The sequence below is a fragment of the Garra rufa genome, chromosome 8, assembly GCF_049309525.1.
Source record: "Garra rufa chromosome 8, GarRuf1.0, whole genome shotgun sequence".
Classification (NCBI taxonomy): domain Eukaryota; kingdom Metazoa; phylum Chordata; class Actinopteri; order Cypriniformes; family Cyprinidae; genus Garra; species Garra rufa.
In genome coordinates, this window is record NC_133368.1 from 40,826,393 (window position 1) to 40,845,317 (window position 18,925).

General features: G+C 33.8%; 1 protein-coding gene across 1 annotated transcript in view; it reads right to left on the minus strand.

Moving 5' to 3' along the window:
- Nucleotides 1-18,925, minus strand: part of itga4 (integrin alpha 4) — a 42,193-nt gene that overhangs the window by 12,478 nt on the left and 10,790 nt on the right. The window contains exons 10-15 of the mRNA XM_073845979.1: nt 18,446-18,554; nt 16,497-16,591; nt 15,597-15,687; nt 11,975-12,020; nt 11,503-11,657; nt 8,254-8,408 (exon numbers count right to left, since the gene is read on the minus strand). Of these exons, the coding sequence (XP_073702080.1) occupies nt 8,254-8,408; nt 11,503-11,657; nt 11,975-12,020; nt 15,597-15,687; nt 16,497-16,591; nt 18,446-18,554 (651 nt within the window). The remainder of the gene's footprint in view (nt 1-8,253; nt 8,409-11,502; nt 11,658-11,974; nt 12,021-15,596; nt 15,688-16,496; nt 16,592-18,445; nt 18,555-18,925) is intronic.

Consider the following 18,925-nt stretch of genomic DNA (forward strand, 5'->3'; position numbering starts at 1 on the left):
GCTTTTCCACAGCCAGTGTAAATGAGCTGGACTCCAGCCACAACAACAACCTCAGAGAGACGCTAATTTCTGCAGCAAAGGCTAAACTCAAAGTCAACGCTGTGAACTTGTATCCTTTGCTCAGGATGTGGTCGCTGAATTCAGTCGTCCAAATTTGCACACACGCATCTTTGGTGTCACTGGCACGTCTGATTTCATGGGTACAACCCAGATATTTTAAGGAAACTGTAAATCATTTTATGAGCAAACGGTTGTGGTTCACCAGGGTGGTGAAAACAGCCTTTACATGAACCTTAGAAAGACTGGGCGTTTTCTTCACACCTTCATTCAGCTTAAAGTTCATTTCACTCAAAAGAAGAACTAGAAATATTGGTTTCTTGTTTAGCACCTTTTGTTTTGGGTGGAGGGGTGTTAAACGCAACTGGATTACCACAGAAAATAATAGGAATAGTTCACCTAAACCAGTGTGGTTTTTGACAACCATCTTAGATTTAGTCTTAGTCTTAGTCTTTTGTCTTAGTCTTCAAATTTTAGTCACTTCTATATGTGATAGTTTTAGTCCAATTTTAGTCGACGAAAAGTCAAAAAGGTTTTAGTCTAGTTTTAGTCGACGAAAAGTCAAAAAGGTTTTAGTCTAGTTTTAGTCAAAAAAGGGGAAAAAGTAGTCTTTTAACAAATTAATGTAGGTCAGGAAGTATTTTGCTGTTGGGTAGTGTCACTTATAAGTTCTGAAAATAGCAGATCTATAGTTCAACACAATGTGAGCTTCCGGATCGACTATTTTCACCAATAATTACAATAATGGAGGAATGTTTTAGAACATAAAAGACAAACAAGGATGGAATGCTAAAATGGCTTGCCATACTAGTATAGCAAAGAGTATTTAATGCTAAAACGGCTTGCCATAGCGACAGATACTTTTTAAGTTTTAATTGGCATGCACAATAAGCAGAAATGTCATGCATTTTAAACGTCTGACGGACCACCCACTAACATTTTCGTCTATTCTCGTCTCATCAACGAAAACTCACACACGTCTCGTCATGTTTTAGTCATCAACGAGTCATTTTTATCTCGTCATCGTCTCATTATCGTCATGAAAAAAAGTGGCGTCAACGAAATGATTTCGTCATCGACGAAAACAACACTGACCTAAACCCATAAGACCTTCGTTCATCTTCGGAATACAAATTAAGATATTTTTGATGAAATCCAAGAGCTTTTTCACTCTGCATAGAGGGAAACGCAACTGACACGTTCAAGACCCAGAAAGGTAGTAAGGACATTGTTAAAACAGTCCATGTGACATCAGTGCTTTAACTTTAATTGTATGATGCTACAAGAATACTAAGAAAATATTCTTTGTTTTCTAGGAAAAACGGACCAAACTCTGACGATTCATCTTGCATTAACAGACATACATTACTGTTCAAATGTTTGGGGTCAGTAAGATTTAATTTTTGTTTTATAGTTTTATTCAGCAACGATCCATTAAATGAAACAAAAGTAATGATAAAAGACATTTATGATGTTACAAAAGCTTTATATTTCAAATAAATGCTGTTCTCTTGAACTTTCTATTCACCAAAGAGCCCTTAAAAAAACAGTTTTCACAAAAAAATATTAAGCAGCACAACTGTTTTATGTAATGATCACAGGAATAAATTACATTTTAAAATACAGAGGTCAAAAGTTTACACCCCCTTTCAGAATCAGCAAAATGTTAATTATTTTACCAAAATAAGAGGGATCATACAAAATGCATGTTATTGTTTATTTAGTACTGGCTTGAATAAGATACTTCACATAAAATATGTTTAAATATATTCCACAAAAGAAAGAAAAAAAGTTTAATTTATAAAATGACCCCGTTTTTTAATACTGTGTTGTTACCTGAATGATCCACAGCTGTGTTTTTTTGTTTAGTGATAGTTTTTAAGAGTCCCTTGTTTGTCCTGAACAGTTAAACTGCCCGCTGTTCTTCAGAAAAATCTTTGGTTTTCCAGCATTTTTGTGTATTTTAACCCTTTCCAACAATGACTGTATGATTTCATCTTTTCACACGGAAGACAGTTGAGGGACTCATATGCAACTATTACAGAAGGTTCAAAAACTCACTGATGCTACAGAAGGAAAAAACATGCATTAAGAGCTGGAGGTGAAAACTTTTTAAATTTGAATATCAGGTTAAATTTAACTTATTTTGTCTTCTGGGAAACATGTAAAAATCTTAGCCTCTGAAGGTCAGTACTAAATGAAAAATATATACTATTTAGGCAAAATCAGAAAAATGTACACATCTTCATTCTGTTCAAAAGTTCTGGCTCCCTGGCTCTTAATGCATCTTTTTTCCTTCTGGAGCATCAGTGAGCATTTGAACCTTCTGTAATAGTTGGATATGAGTCCCTCAGTTGTCCTCAGTGTGAAAATATAGATCTCAAAATAGTTCGAATAGACAAAAATGCTGAAAAACCAAAGAATTTGTGGGACCTGAAGCAGGGAGTTTAACTGTTCAGGACAAACAATGGACTTGTAAAAAACTATCACAAAAAAAAAAAAAAAAAAAAAAGATGTGGATTATTTAGATAACACAGAATTAAGAATCAAGAGGATGTAAACTTTTGAACGGGGTAATTTTTATAATTTCAACTATTATTTTCTCTTGTGGACTATATGTAAACATCTTTTATGTGAAATATCTTATTCAGGTCAGAACTAAATAAAAAAATAACATGCATTTTGTATGATCCCTCTAAATTTTTGCAGGTTTTAAAAAGGGGGATGTAACATTAACTATTTAAATTGTAAAAATATCTCACAAAAATACTGTCTTGCTGTATTTTTGATCAAATAAAAGCAGCCTTGGTGAGCAATACTCAAAAAATTAAAAAAATCTTATAGACCCCAAACTTTGAACTGGTAATGTTTCAAAATTTCAGTCCAATCAAATTCACTTTATAATGACAACATCTCTCTCACCAATATCACCTGCGTATTAGCAAGTAGCAACTGACATAAACAAGACTATTGGCTATTTTTAAGAAAAAGGAACACAATATTCGATACACCCACATCAAATTTCCTGTTTCGATAGTAAATACGACAAAATATAACAAGCTCCTCCGTCACCTTTCTAAAACACAAGGTGTCCGCCACATCTGCTTCATGCTCCATTCGTTACTCTTATTGCTCATTAATTAAGCTCTAAAAATACCTCAAATATAGCAGCCACCTTGTTTGGGTTTGCCTCTGACAGATAATCACACTTGTTTATGGCCATCGTCTCCATCAGCGGCCATTAATAACAGCGCAGCCATACACAGGCCTCCATTAATTACTGTGTAAAACATGAGCTGGATCAGATGGCCCTGATTACAGGAATAGACAGAGGGAGAGGTGTCCAGAGGGGCCCACCAAACACCTGGAACATTCACTCAAACTCACGGAGCCATCTATCCGCACTTTATCAACTGTCTAGGTTTCTTTCTGTACCGCCCTCCCCCGCGCCATCCTGCCTGGCTCTTCCTCTTGTTCGCCAGCAGCGACAACCTGCTATCGACTCCAACAAACTATCTGTAAGAGGCTCTTTATCATCCCGGCCTCCTGCGTGGAGTCACGCTGGAAACCTAGAGAGAGAGTCACACCACCTGGGCTTCTCAGAGAGGCTGATTAACTCGAGCATGAAGAGCAGAGTGACGTGGGCGAATCACAGCTGTGAAGTCCACAGGCTTGAGTCTGAGTCAGCAGTTTTACATAGAGTGTTTAAGTCTGTGATGAACAATATGGAGCGATCAAAGAAAGTGTCAAGACACATCTGGCTTTTGAGATGAATTTCAACCATACACTGAAAGGTTGAAAGGGGTTTCTGTGATTTACTGTAAAGCGATTCAAAATCTAAGACATACTATCAACTGAAGTTGACTGAGGCTACACATTAAATAGGGCTGGGCGATAAATCAAAATCAATAATTATCGCAATATAATTTTCATTGTTTAAGCGATAACAAGAGTTCTATAAATGTTCGATATAATGTTTATTAGTGATTAGCTGATATCGATTTTTTTTCGGTTCCGATATTCAGAACCGATATTTATTTACTGTTATAAATTAGTTCCATAATTCACTTTGATTTTGTCTCCTTTCAGTCATCTTATTTTAATTTTTTTTTTTAATTAGCAGTCTTTTATTTATAAAAAGCATCAGCTGCACCACTAACAAGCAAAAGAAATGTATAATTGCCTAATGTTTTCAAACTGAGAAAATAAATAAAGAACAGGACTTCATTTTAAACTACAGTTTATGTAGGTTTATAAGCTGTTTAATATAAAGAGTGAATAATTCACTGGATAATGTTAATTCACTGAATAATATTCTCTGGAATACTGTTATATCAGGTTTTTATTTTTGTCGTTCTAGATTCTGACAGCACTGCTTGCTATGCATTTACACAGAACTTTATAGCTATTTTTGTGATTAAGCTATAGTGTTTATGCATTTATATCAAATGTATTTAGACTACTGTTTTCCATACAAATACCTAGAAACCACATTATAATTTTACCATGGTATTGAGGTGCTATATTTGTTTTTTAATTTGGGTAAATGTACGCTACTATAAAAGACCATTGGTTAATTAAAAAAAACTCAGTGAGAAAAATTTGATTTTACCATAGAAAAATTCAGTTGCTACAATTGTTAGATATTACTGATTTTGATGATTTATGTTTATAAATTTATAAATCTGCATCCTAACTCAAGCTACTATGTAATGTGTATTTCTAAGAAAAAAAAAAGAATATTATTATTATTAATATTATCAGGCAACACAAACCCGTTTCTTTAAAACAGCATTACTTGTTAGAAAATGCAGAACTAAAAAAATATTTTTTTTCTATTAAGATATTTGCTTTGTTAAGAAAGAAATGACTGGAAAAGTGTAAAGAATTCACGAATGTGAATGGTTTGTCTTGTTCTTACCATAAAGAGTATTTTATAACCAGAATTAACCATCTGGATCATACAACTTTCACTCTGGAGCAAAGTCTGTCTTCAAAACCGAAATAAATAAAACATGGACATTTGTAACCCAGGACCACAAAACCAGTCATAAGAGTCAATTTTTTGATATTGAGATTTATACATCTGAATAAATAAGCTTTCCATTGCTGTATGATTTGTTTGGCCGAGACACAGCTATTTTAAAAATATAGAAGTGAATCTAGAATTTTGTAGAAAAATCAATAATTTTGACCCATACAATGTATTTTTGGCTACTGCTACAAATATACCGTGCTACTTTAGACAGATTTTGTGATCCAGGGTCACATTTATCATGATAATTATCGAGATTGACTCTTATGAAAAAAAAAAATACTGTTTTAATTTTTTTTGGCCCTGCAAGTTACATAATCAGATTACTTCAAGTAACTAGTAAAGCAATGCCATTCTTTGAAAAAAATTACAATTAAAGTTACTTTGCTTTAGCTTATTCATTTTACTTTTGTGTCAGGTCCCTTACAGCTGCCAAAAATATAACTTTCGGGGGTTTTGTCATTAAAAACAAATAAGCAAGCCCATCCCGGGTGACAAAAAGTGACGCAAAAGTACTGCTTTCCATAAAAAGTAACTGAGTAAAGTATTGGATTACTTCTAAAAGTAACTTTCCCCAACATTGTATGTAAGTTTCTAAAATGTAGAGATCATCTATGTTAATAAATAAAATATATAAGCAATGTCGCTTTTTAATCGAAACAGAGGTTGCCTATAGGGCTATTCACAAAAAAAAGAAAAGGCAAATTTTTTCGTCCTTTGTGTTAATCAATTGTTTTACGCTCTGTGTGAAACCACTGTTCACCACCGATTCACCTCACTTTTTCGCATTGCACTCAGTGTGAAAGCTTTTAGATGACAAAAAAGAACTACCTCAAAAAAGTGAAATAAAGAAATTAAATGCACCTTTTCCATTAAATGTACTAGAGGTCGACCGATGTATGGGTTTTGCCGATTAATCGGCACCGATAGTTGATTGGCTGAACTATCGGTTATCGGCAAAAATCCATGCCGATAGTTTTTCCGGATTGCGTTCTTTGCTGAAGCAGCTCACGCTCCGCTCCGCTGTCATAGAGTACGAGAGTCAGACACCAATGTTAAATGTCAGGATTGTTACCATATATTTGCATTGATTTATATCCAGTTGGTCATATTCGTAGCCAGCAAAATTGCAGATTTAAAGACTTGATGTGAGAAAGCAAACCGTGTTCATTCAGCCTACAGAATCCTGCTGCGCCACAGCGCGCCATTCACAGTTTTACATTACATATCTGTCCCAAATTGTTGTTAATGTTTATAAAAGCTTGACCCTGCTGGAAGATTGTGCATTTAAGTGATAAATTCGTATTTCTGTAGCTCTAATAAAGTCTGTATGCTTCATATAGAGCTATAATTTATGTTTTAGCCTTTTCTTCAGGCCGCGGAAGCATGGTAGGTTTGCATCTTGTTACGCACTTTATTTCACAATGCAATTTTCCTTGTTCTTACTTGATTTTAATAACTGATCAACAAAAATATGTATTCAAAATTAAGATAAAAATTATACAAAACGAAATTCGTTTAAAAAGGGATTTTCCACAAATAAAAAGGTGGAAGTGGTCAACAATTGTGTCTGACCCTCTCCAATTCTCCCGGCGTATTGCCGTCCAATTCATACCACGTCCTTTATGACATTTACAAATTACACACACTTCTTTCGTAATTAACAGATTAAACTGAAACAAAACACAAACAAATAATATTTAAACATAAATGTAAAACAGATAACACATTTTCTTAAATGGCTACAACAATATAGATCGTACTTTCTCTTTCCGTTTGATCTGTTGTTTAAACTAATCTTTGCCGCTTTTTTGATCATTCTTGAAGTAAACATTTGCCCATTTGGTGATTAAATAAACTGTTTTAGATTTCTGCTTGAACTACACGACGCATCCTGTGTGTGTTAGATACCTGCGAGTTGTCCGCGCAACGCAGCGCTGCATCCAATGCATCGCAACCCTCTCTTTAAGGAGCTTGTGTTTTTCCCCGCATGTGGCACGCGTGAGCGCCTGAAACGCGGCTGGCTTCATTGCACAGAATTTGCACTTTGAGACTCGTGTGCATTGCTTGACAGTGCGTGCTTCCACCCGCAGTTTTTTACTTTACATGTGCCTTCATTTCTGCCGTTTGTAATGCAGTATATTAGATGCACAAAACTCGCGCACTGACAGACTTTCACTTGCAATTTGTGTTTGTTCGTCCTAAAAAGCTCGATTGCAGATACGGTTAAATGCACTTGCCATTTCTTTTATACGAAACTGATGTACACACAGTCAGTTATGTTTTCAGAGCAGGGCATCTGATATATCGAAATAGATCTGTGCATTCGTTTGAATGCAGCCTGTTAAAGCAGCCACTGTCAATGATCTCATCAGTAATAATCAAACGAAAGGAAAAAATAACTATTGTCTGTTAACTTTTGGATACTTAAAGAACACTTATTTTAAATAAGCAATTGGTTTAAAAGTAGCCTGCTTATATAATAAAAAAAAATAAAGTAAATTTTGCTCAAAATAAATTGTATAAAATGTATATGAAAATGTAGCCATGTGCAGTAATATTGAAAACTGAGAATGTGATGCATGGTTATATTTAGTTGTTATTGAAAATCGTAATTAAATTGAATCTTAATTTTAATAAGGCAGTACTAACATACAGAGTTTCCAAATATAAACAAAAAGAATAGAAACTGCAATTTTACATATTGTTAAAATGTAAAGATTCCCACCCCTACTGTTAATATGAAATAACACTTTACAATGAGCCCATTTTGTAACATCAACTAAGATTGATGAAAGCTGTAGAATAGAAGTGTTGTTCCTTGTTAGGGTGTTATTTTGTTAACATTAATGAACTATGAAATAACTTTAATGATAAATATATAATTAAAATTAATATTTTTATTAATTTACAAAAGTATGGTTTATTACTTTTTTAAAACTAGCAGAGCAGTATTTTAGTTGCCGTTCAGTATCTATTTTCAAAAACTATCGGTTAATTAATCGGTATCGGCCAGTGTGGTCCAACCTAGCTATCGGTATCGGTAAAAACCAATATCGGTCGACCTCTAAAATGTACAGTAACTTGTTTAGAAGTTAAGCTATAATGTGACTGTTAAAAGTAACATCCCCCATTGCAGGTAATAAACATGAGTCTCGCACCTTCATGAAGGCCTGGTGGGTGGCACAAGTGAGCCGCTCGTGCTTGGCCTTTACTCTGCCCGTTGTAACATTGGATGTGCTGTTTCCACTGAAATAAAATCGAGAAGGGAAGCCGTCTTTGTGGTGAACATCAGCTGTTATGTTGTACTTCAGCTCTGCACAGGAAACAGAATGGCATTTAGAGACAAAGTTACAGTTAGGCAAAGACAACCTGTTAAATCTTAAGAAAAATTCATAATCTTATTCTCATGATAAACACTAGGAGTTTATGATTGAATGGCAGGGGAGTTGTAAGATGCTGAAAAACTGATTGTCCATGCAAAACTAAATTAAAATGGCATACATTTTTAAATGCATAAAATGGGAAGAAATCTAAATATAACAGCTTGCTCAGATTATACGTACAAAAATTATTAATTGCATTTATAATTACATTTGAGCATTGAGATCCAACAGATTTAGCAGACAAAAAGGCTCCATGCAAATTCAACAAAAACTGGTCATAACACCTGTTTTGGATAATCAAGTGAATTAAATGCTTTGTAAATGAAAAGTACTTTATCTGATTTGAATATTTTCTATTTAAGGAAGGCTATTTAAAAGGTTATTGATACAAATAAACAGTGCTGGGGGTAACGCATTACAAGTAACACATTACCTTTTAATTGACAAGAAAATATCTGAGTTACTTTTTCAAATAAGTAAAGCCAGGTACTCCCCCCCCCCCCCCCATTTATTGATTAAAAGCTCTCCTGTTCCCATGTTAAGAGAAATTGTAAGTAAGATGTTACTTTAGTTCTAGAATAAATGTGAAAACGAAAATAATCTCACTTACTAGAAAAAAAAACAGATACAGTATTCTTCAAAACAAATAAAAACAGTAAAATTCAATGCAAACCTGCAACAATTAAATGTTAAATAATACAAATATCCTTTATGTATTTAATCCCATTTTATTAACTTATGTCTTTGCTGCTGACCTTCGATGATCCAATTTATCCATACTAATAAGAAAAAATTACTCAAGATAATCTAACATTTGTTTTCCTTTTTTATTGCTGAAGAGTTGACATTTTTTACTGTACAGACATGAATTTACTTTTCTCTAAGCTTGAGGCTTTTGGTGTGAAAAGGCTTTTACATTTGCCAAAAATAGAACTTTTTGTATTAAAAACAAACCAGCAAGTCCGGGTCAGATCTAAAAAGTAATGCAAAAGTAATGCAAAAGTAACGTAACGCATTACTTTCCATAAAAAGTAACGTAATTAGTTACTTTTTTAGAGAGTAACTCAATATTGTAATGCATTACTTTTAAAAGTAACTTTCCCCAACACTGCAAATAAATGATAAAGTGGCATCAGGGCACAAACAGTACAACTAATAATATAAAATGGAAAGTGTTTGATTCTGATTTCTGATTAGATGAGCTACAGTCAAAGCCGTTATGATGTTCCTGTGTGATTGTAAACAACTAAACGAAACAGTTTAACTCTTGTTTGGAACATCCCGCTCTTTATTATCTCACTTTTAAATAACACATGAAGCAGTCCTGTAAACTGGTAGATATACATATGCATTAATCTACTGTGGTATAAACACTATAGCAAAATCTCTGGGTGGCACATTTCTGCCGGCGCTATTTCATATCAGTTTCAAGATTCTTAGTATTTGTCATCAAGCACAGCTCTGTTGTTTACTATTTGGTCAGCGAGTGTCGATCTATCAGTGAAGGCAGGCCTTGACACACACCCTGAACCCTCTAACCGCCACAACAAAAGAGGGGATGTGGTGCTGAGATAAAGAGCTGGGAAAGATGTCTGAAACACAGCGAACTGCCAGTGCCGTTAGCACGTGCTGATAAGACGAGCCAACACACAGCCTCTCGTAAACAAAGAGCTGAAGCCCCAAACGTTCAACCTTGAACGCTGTGTACTCAACATGAACGGCACGTGTGAGGAGCTCAAAAATTAGAGGTCACTTCACATCTGCATTTGCGATGGAAAACTACTGCGTGTGACTATGAAAAAATATTTAGGAGCACCATGTGCGACTGACCCGATCAGAATATTTCTGTTTGTGCTGAGGGGAGCTTCAACGATTTCTACGTGTTTTTGCAATGTTGAGTAATGTATCACGGACATATCTCACGAATCCTTTTATAAAAAAGGAAAGAGTGTAGAAAGTGTAGAAAGAGTGTAAATAAGAGATTCATTGTGCAGTGTAGAGAGCTTCGTTGATTATAATGGAACTCTGGGAGATCACGATGAATTAAGATGAGTGACAGCTTTTAAATATTTTAAGGGAGTTTGTAAATGAGATATTGATTTAATACAACCGTTAAATAGAAAAGAAGTTAATATTAAGTGACTTACTTTGTCTGACTATAACACTGTTGCTTGATTTTGAAACAAGTCACAACTGAGCCATTGCGCATATCCATTTAAACACAGCGTTGTTTCGTTTATGCATGAACCTGCATTTTTAAACTAATATAGTGAGTCAAAATAGACACAGTCACGTGCTTTATTCAGGAATGAATCAGCCGTTCGAACGAATCAAATGAATATGATTCAGTAATTAAATCAGTGACTTGTCGCGACCTACCTGCAGATTTAGTTTTATCTTTATCTTTAGTATCTTTAAAAATTTATTCAAAAAAAGTTATTCAAACCATATAACATTTTTAATAAAGAAATATTAAATTTAAAACATTAATCTCAACATGAATTTATGAATTTGTTTGCACTCATGCCACCTCTGAGCCTCATTAAACATGAAAATACACCTACAAGCCACTTTTGTTCTTCTGTGCCACCTCTGTACAACAAATAAATTTTGTTAATACCGATTTCTTTTGTTTGGTAACTTATTCTTTTTCTACTTGTTCTTTTGTTATTCTGTAGTTTTAATTAGAAATTTTAAAAAGCTTTACAAATATTTTTTTTTTTAATTTGACATAAAAGATGACATTTTTAATAAAGTTGCCAAAAATGCCATCACAAAGGTAAAAACAAAATTAAAATGTAAATCATTTTAAGCAGACAAACATCGCCTTGTAATGGGAAGACAAATTTTATAACAGATTTTTTGAATAGCACAAGTGCTCCTAAAATGAAAAGTAAGCGTAGAGCCCTGTGTAGGTTTTTATTGCACAAATATTATGAATTTGGAGGGAATTTTAAGTCAAAAGTACAGTTTTCAAATCACTTTTTAACATTGGATTAAATCGGATGGGTATTACTGTCTTACCTATGTTTCCTGGGATTTGTTTTCCTCCGACTCTAAAGCACACCTTAACATTGACACATACGGCAGGAAGTCCGTTTTCAGTGCACTGGGCTATGGACCGGTTTAAACTCTCAGGTAACAACATCACAGCATCCACCTTCACCACTGGACGTGTCCTGAAACAACCAGAGTTATTGGGTTAGTCGTCAGGTCAAAAAAATAACAGGAGCCAGGGCTATCTGGAGAATTTGTCATTACATATTGTCAATTTGCTATTAATTAATGACAATTTTCATTTTTGGATGAACATCGTGCTAAATGGAGTTCTATAGTCTTATTGGAAACTGAAAATATTATTAAATTAGCTTAAATAAACTTTAAGAGTTGGAGAATAAATTGAAACTCAGATATGCAGGAGCAAATACCTATAGACAATAGCAAATCTTAAATCGTCAAAGCAAATGTGTGTGAATAATTGATCTGCTGTTTTTACCTGAACACCACAGCTGAATCTGACAGGAAAGCTCCCACTGCAACATCTGTGTAAGAACATAAAGTTCCCATTAACCATATTTGCCTTAGGTATTCTTTGACACATTTTTAATAACTCACCAGTGCAATGATACACTTAAAACTACAAAAAAATTTTTTTACAAACAAGGACTGAATCACTGAACACAATTGTCATAATACATTTAACTTAGGGAGTGGCTTCTAGTTATAAATAAATGAGGTTTTGCATAATTTAATGAAAAAAAAATTATATCTTGACTTTTGGCACTTAAATGAAATAGTGACCTAAGAAGTAGGTTGGAGTTTGTTCTTCATAATGAATGAAAGCTCAAGTTGAGCACTTGTATTGTGGGATAGGGTATTCCACACACTCTGCTGCATACTACACACTTGAGAAAAAGTATGTAATCATGGCATTTCATTCATACAGAAAATCTGCATATCATACAGTATACAGTTGAGGTCAAAGGTTTACATACACCTTGCAGAATCTGGAAAATGTTAAGTATTTATCTGACCTGAATAAGATATTTCACATAAAAGGGGTTTACATATAGTCCACAAGCGAAAATAATAGCTGAATGTATAAAAATGATCCTGTTCAAAAGTTTACATACACTTAATTCTTAATATTGTGTTGTTGCCTGAATGATCCACAGCTGTGTTTTTTTGTTTAGTGATAGTTTATTGAGTTCCTTGTTTGTCCTGAACAGTTAAACTGCCCCATTGTTCCTCAGAAAAATCCTTCAGGTCCCTCAAATTCTTTGTTTTTTTTTTCAAGTGTATGTAAACTTTTGCAAGGGGGTCATTATGATAAATTCAACTATTATTTTCTCTTGTAGACTATATGTAAATGTTGTTTTATGTAAAATATCTTATTCAAGTCAGTATTGAATAAAAAATAATATCCCTCTTATTTTGGTAAATAATTAACATTTTGCAGATTCTGTAAGGTGTATGTAAACATTTGACCTCAACTGTACATACAGTACTACTACTTTCTTTCAAAACAGTATGTGGTCTGTTCTGCTACTGTGCATATTTTTCTGCCTTCAAAAAGTTTACTATTTTAAGACAGGAAATAGAATCTGAGAACAAGATGTTCTGACACATCAGAAAAAAAAAAAGAATCATATGATTGCGTCAGCTTGATTTTGTCTCTCTTATCCAATTTCTTTTAACATGGAAGTAAGCCTATGGGTGAGAAGAAGAACCACATGCAGAAAGCAGTAAAACTGTTTGCAAACCTACATAATTAAGATAATAGACATACCAATTTGCAATATCAAGCAACAAAATTAGCTGTTTTGTACAGCTAAAAACATGTAGATGAAGATGAGCCCGGAAGCCAGACCTGTGAATTTTACAAATGGCCGCACCCGCTCTTACAGGAATAAAAAGGTGGACAGACTTGTGATACATATTCAGAAAGCACATCACAGCTGACACCCACAGCATACGCTGATCTAAAAACACACCATGTTATTTCCTCTAAAGAGGTGTTATAAAATGGCCATATACTGCACTAGCTAAATGCAGTCACTGCTCTTCATTGGTGCATGCAAACTTTGGCTGTTTACGGAAGTAGCAAATACATCTGACAAGTGAATTCACTTCCAAAAAGTCAGGGAGTGCTGACCACATTTACAATAAAAGCAAATCGTGTGCAAAGTACATAGCAACTATACTTCAAAGCATTAACACCACTCTTTTTTAGACACTAATAACTTATATGACGTCTAATTCACCATATTTCCTGTCATAAATAGCAAACAACAAACAAGTACACTACCATTCAAAAGCCTTAGGACAGATTTTTTAAATGTTTTTTTTTTAAGAAATCTCTTATGCTCATCAAGGCTGGCTGCATTTATTTAATAAAACACAGTAAAAACTGTAATATTGTGAAATATTATTACAATTTATATAACTGTTTTTAATTGAATATATTGTAAAATGTAATTTATTCATGTGATGCAAAAACTGAATTTTCAACATTCATTACTCTATTCAAAAATCAGTCTAATATGCCTAATGTTTAAAAGAGTTATATATAATATTAATTCTTATTATTAAAGTATTAATTTCTTGAAAACAATCGTACAGACCCCAAACTTGTAAAGGTAGTGTAGTTTGGGCATGCTTCCTGTTTACAGGGGAAATATATCCTATTCATGTTTTTGTGCTAAAAGCATTCAGGGCTCTAGACTAACTTTTTGCACTGGTTGCACTGGTGCGCCTAACTTTTTTTCTTAGGTGCACCAGCACAAAAGTTAGGTGCACCCAAATTTTCAACCGCATCACATTTAACACCGCAGTTTTACAAGTTCACTTTTTTTTTTTTTTTTTTTTTTTTTTTAATCGCTGTCCATATAGGCAATATTGACTTGTAAATGATTAACTAACAATCTGGTCAATATAAAGTTCTTTATTTGAAGCACAATTCTACAAGAAAGGCAACTTATTGAAAAAGTGTTGGTGCTTAAAGTGCTTTACTGAGCTGAAATTTAAACTTAAAAATTTTTAAGATAATTAACTAAAAAGAAAATCTAAATTAAGTGTTTTAAGGGCTTCAAACTGAAACCCTCATGGCTTGATGCGATAACTCCTATAAATTGGGCGCACGCGACATCATTGCTGTACGTCGGGTTTACGTTCAAGCCATTTTTCTTCATAAGAATCAGTGTTCCCCCTAGGTTTCCAGCTTTTTTTGGGGGGGGGGGGGGGGGGCATATTTTTTCCCCGGTACTTTACCCTACTTTGTGTAATAACGAAAACATTTCAGTGAAAAAATAAGTCCAAAACTTTCTATTTTAACATTTTGAACAATAGGGCTCTACAATCTTTTTTTTTTTTTTTTTGAAATTCTTGTTTTAATTTGTCTCATAATCAAATGAAAGCATAAACATTTATTTATTTTTAATCAAATGAAAAATAAACCTTTTTAGAACTTTTGGCAAACATATATATGATTTATGAATAGGAATATATAAACACCTACATTATACTGTACAAAAGTAATACAGGACTAATATTGTTCTGTTTCATGTTAAACCGTACTTTTATTTTGACAGGTTGCCGTGAAGTTTGTGTGTACAGTATGATATGATGCTTTCTCAAATGAAACAGTAAAAGTGACACTCACAGCATAGCAGCTTTGGAGATGAGTTTATCTGTTCATGTGAGATGCAAATGCCAAAAATTAGCGGGAGCGTCACGCGTGCTTCAGTAGCCTACGCGTGTAGTAAAAAAAATACACGTCTCCACCATTAATACATAGAGGCAAACGGAACATGCAGGATTCATATTAAACGGTCTTTTTTGCCTTTCAGTTTCCACAGACACTAGTCCATATGGCGATTTGAATTAAGTGACAGACCAACTTTTGATTTATCAATCCAAAAATCGACGGATTACGTGGCATTCCGCGCCATAGTAAATTCGGTTTTTATGAATGGAGTCCGCGATCCAGTCCGTGTTTTTGCGGAGGAGGCATTGTGAAAGCTTGACCATGAAGAGACAGCCTGACTGCATCACATGCATTTTCAAACGTACACACACGTACAGGAATATTTGGTCGCACTCTAGAGCCCTGGCATTACCTGGGTAATTGTTGCTATCAATATCAACTCCTCCAGACACTGACTGGCCAAACATCCTGAAGTTGTTGCCCGACAAAGAGCCCGTTATTCTCTGCATTGAAGAAAGCACAAAGACCGCATTCAGAAGATATTAAGATTCAGAATTTGACATATTAAAGTTGTACTGTACTCCAAGAGACATGCAAATTATCTTATTTATGGACATTTTTACATCTATTTCAAGTGAATATAATCATTAAACAGGATTTGTGAAGTCCATAATGGAGATTTACAAAACTAGTAAAGATATAGAAGTATATAAAAGAAAAGATTGGTCAAATGAGCAATGTTAATATTGTTTTTGGTTAATTTAGATGCCCTTGTTTTCTGGAATACTTGATTGTGATTGGTCAGCCACTGTTTATTTTGCAATAATGCCCAGATTGTTGCATATTACAACTTACTTTCACGTTGTATACACCTTCATCCAAAATGACAGTACATTCAAGGTACATATTTGATTAGTTTGTGCTACTGTACATGGGAAAACCACAGTACTGTTACAAGGCCGCACAAGCTGTTGCTAATCACTAAAAACATCCTGTATGTAATCATTTTGGCCTGGAGTTAATATAATTATATGAAGTTCTTCCTAAACATTTGTTTTTTAAACTGGACTCTCATGACTTGGATTTGTCTAGTCCTGCATAAAACTACACGTGGATATTTCAGGAAATGACAGCAATTAGACTGAACTGCTTTCCTCTTAGTACTCCAGTGTGGACGAGAGAACAAGAAAGACTCAAAACAATAGGGCAGTTAGCACAGGATGGGGAGGACAGCTCAGGTCTGACCTTTCCCGCCTCCGTTTCATTCTTCCCTGCCCATAATATCAGCATAAACAGCAGCTGGAGAACGTACTTGAGAGAAACTCCGTGCAATACCACTTCGCCTCCCATTGTAGATATATATAGCACCAAGCAGATCGTCCTCCTGAGGGGCTCCAATGGCCACATCTGAAACACAGGCATTGTTGCGTTAGCTTTGTTACAAAACCTAGTGTACAGTCTAATTAAACAACATTTTGAGGTTGGTAGGATTTTTAAATCTCACCAATGCTGCATTTACTGGATAAAAAATAGAATAAAAATATTTTAATAGAATTATATGTATGTATTTCTGTGATGACAAAGATGAATTTGTATAATCATTACTCCAGTCTTTAGTGTCACACAATGCTTTACAAATAATTGTTATATGCTGGTTTGGTGAACAGAAAATGAATAAAGATGGCACTTGAAATAATTTGAATGTCTTTACTGTCACTTTTGATCAATTTAATGCATTCTTGATTAGTACAAATATTAATTTCTTTAAAAACAAATTACTACCCCAAACTTTATTATTTATTATTCTATTATTTTATTATTTTGGTAAAACAGTAGCATTGCATATATTATATTTTATTCATAAAAAGGCATAAAAAAGCTCAGTGAAAGCATTCATTTTAGAGAAACCATTACAAATACACATAAATTGCATGCAATACTGACAAGAACTGATAAAAAAAAAGTTGAATATAATTAAAAATCAACTGTGTGCTAGCTAGATATTTTTAGGTTTTGATGCAAAAATATGATTTCCATAAAGTTGACACATCAGGTTTATCAGAATATCACATTGTAAGGATGTACACTACCGGTCAAACGTTTTAAATGTTTTTTTTTTTTTTAAGAATTTTGCTTTTGCTCACCAAGCCTATCTAAATACAGCAAAAACAGTAAACAGTTTTTAATAATGTTCTATGTACCATTTAAAATAACCATTTACTATTTGAATATATTTTAAAATCCAATTTATTTCAAAGCTGAATTTTTAGCATCAATACTCCAGTCACATGATCCTTCAGAAAACATTCAAATATTTTGCTTTGCTGCTCTAAAAACATTATTATTATTAATTATTATTATGTTGAGCCTAATAGAATTTTTCATTGATAAATAGAAAGTTCAGAAGAACAGCATTTATCTAAAATAGAAATCTTTTGTAGCATTATAAATGTATTTATCATAACTTTTGATCAATTTAAAGCATCCTTGCTAAATAAAAGTATTCATTTCTATAACTTCTTTATAATTTAACTTTCATCACTGGAATAAATTACATTCTAAAATATATTCAAATAGATAAATTGTTATTTTAAATGGTAAAAATATTTCAAAATTTAACTGTTTTTGCTGTACTTTGGATCAAATAAATTCAGGCTTGGTGAGCAAAAGAGATTTCTTTAAAAAATAATTTGACTGGTAGTGTAGGCAACAGTTTTATGTAGGTTTTATAACAGCAAATGCAAATCATGAAAACATTATTTATATAATAATTTTGGTTTGAAAACAAATAATTTATGCTGATGCACTTGCACTAGTCAGTAGCAATGTGACACTGTGACAATAACGTGTACTTTTAAGTATGTGTGAGCGGGTGTGTTTCACTCTTTCAAGAGCAGTTTTACTGTGGTCCTTTATGGTAACTGTGGGATTGTTCTTTCTAACCATCCTTTGTCTGTAAACCAAACCACCAACAAATAACAAGACCATCTCTAAATCTGATTCAGAGATTAACCAATATCTAGCCATGAAACCACTCTAATGTGAAAATGGTGTTTTAATGATAGAAGACAGCCTTTGAAATGTAAAGAAGAAACAAATTGAGGAAGTGAAACATTGAGGTTTACCAATAAACCTTGTTAGAGGAAAACATAAACCCTAGCATTTTTAAAATACAGACTACACTTGTCTAGTCAAAAAGCAATTCAGACTGAGAAATGTAAACAACTGAAAAGGCTTATACACATAAACATCGACATGTACCTGGATATCCGTCATCATCAATATCGCCAAGGTTCACGATGGTTTCTCCAAATCGTGCTGCGTAGGAGTCACTCCCGACTAACTCAAAGTCTGCCTCTTGCAATTTACCCTAAGAAAGACACAGTGATAAGGATATTTTCAAGAGAAGCATGACAGCAGTAGCAGTCTAAAATCTGAAATTAGTCAGATCAGACACATCTTTCACAGCAATTTATTAATACTTTACTGTTTAGGCTCCAATTAATCGTGAATAAAGTCCCTCAACTCAAGTCAAATGTTGTTCACACTACCTACAAATTAGTGCAATGCTGTTTATTTACAGCAAAGGGCCGGATCAAACTGTTTTTGTACTTCAGCTGTCACTGGAAAAAGCACTTTTGCTTGAGGCATCAACAAAAAACAATGCAGTAAATAACGACAAGCAGTCAAGCAGTCACATGTGAAGTGTTAAAAGCACGGTGCGTTTCGGAGTAGGTGGTT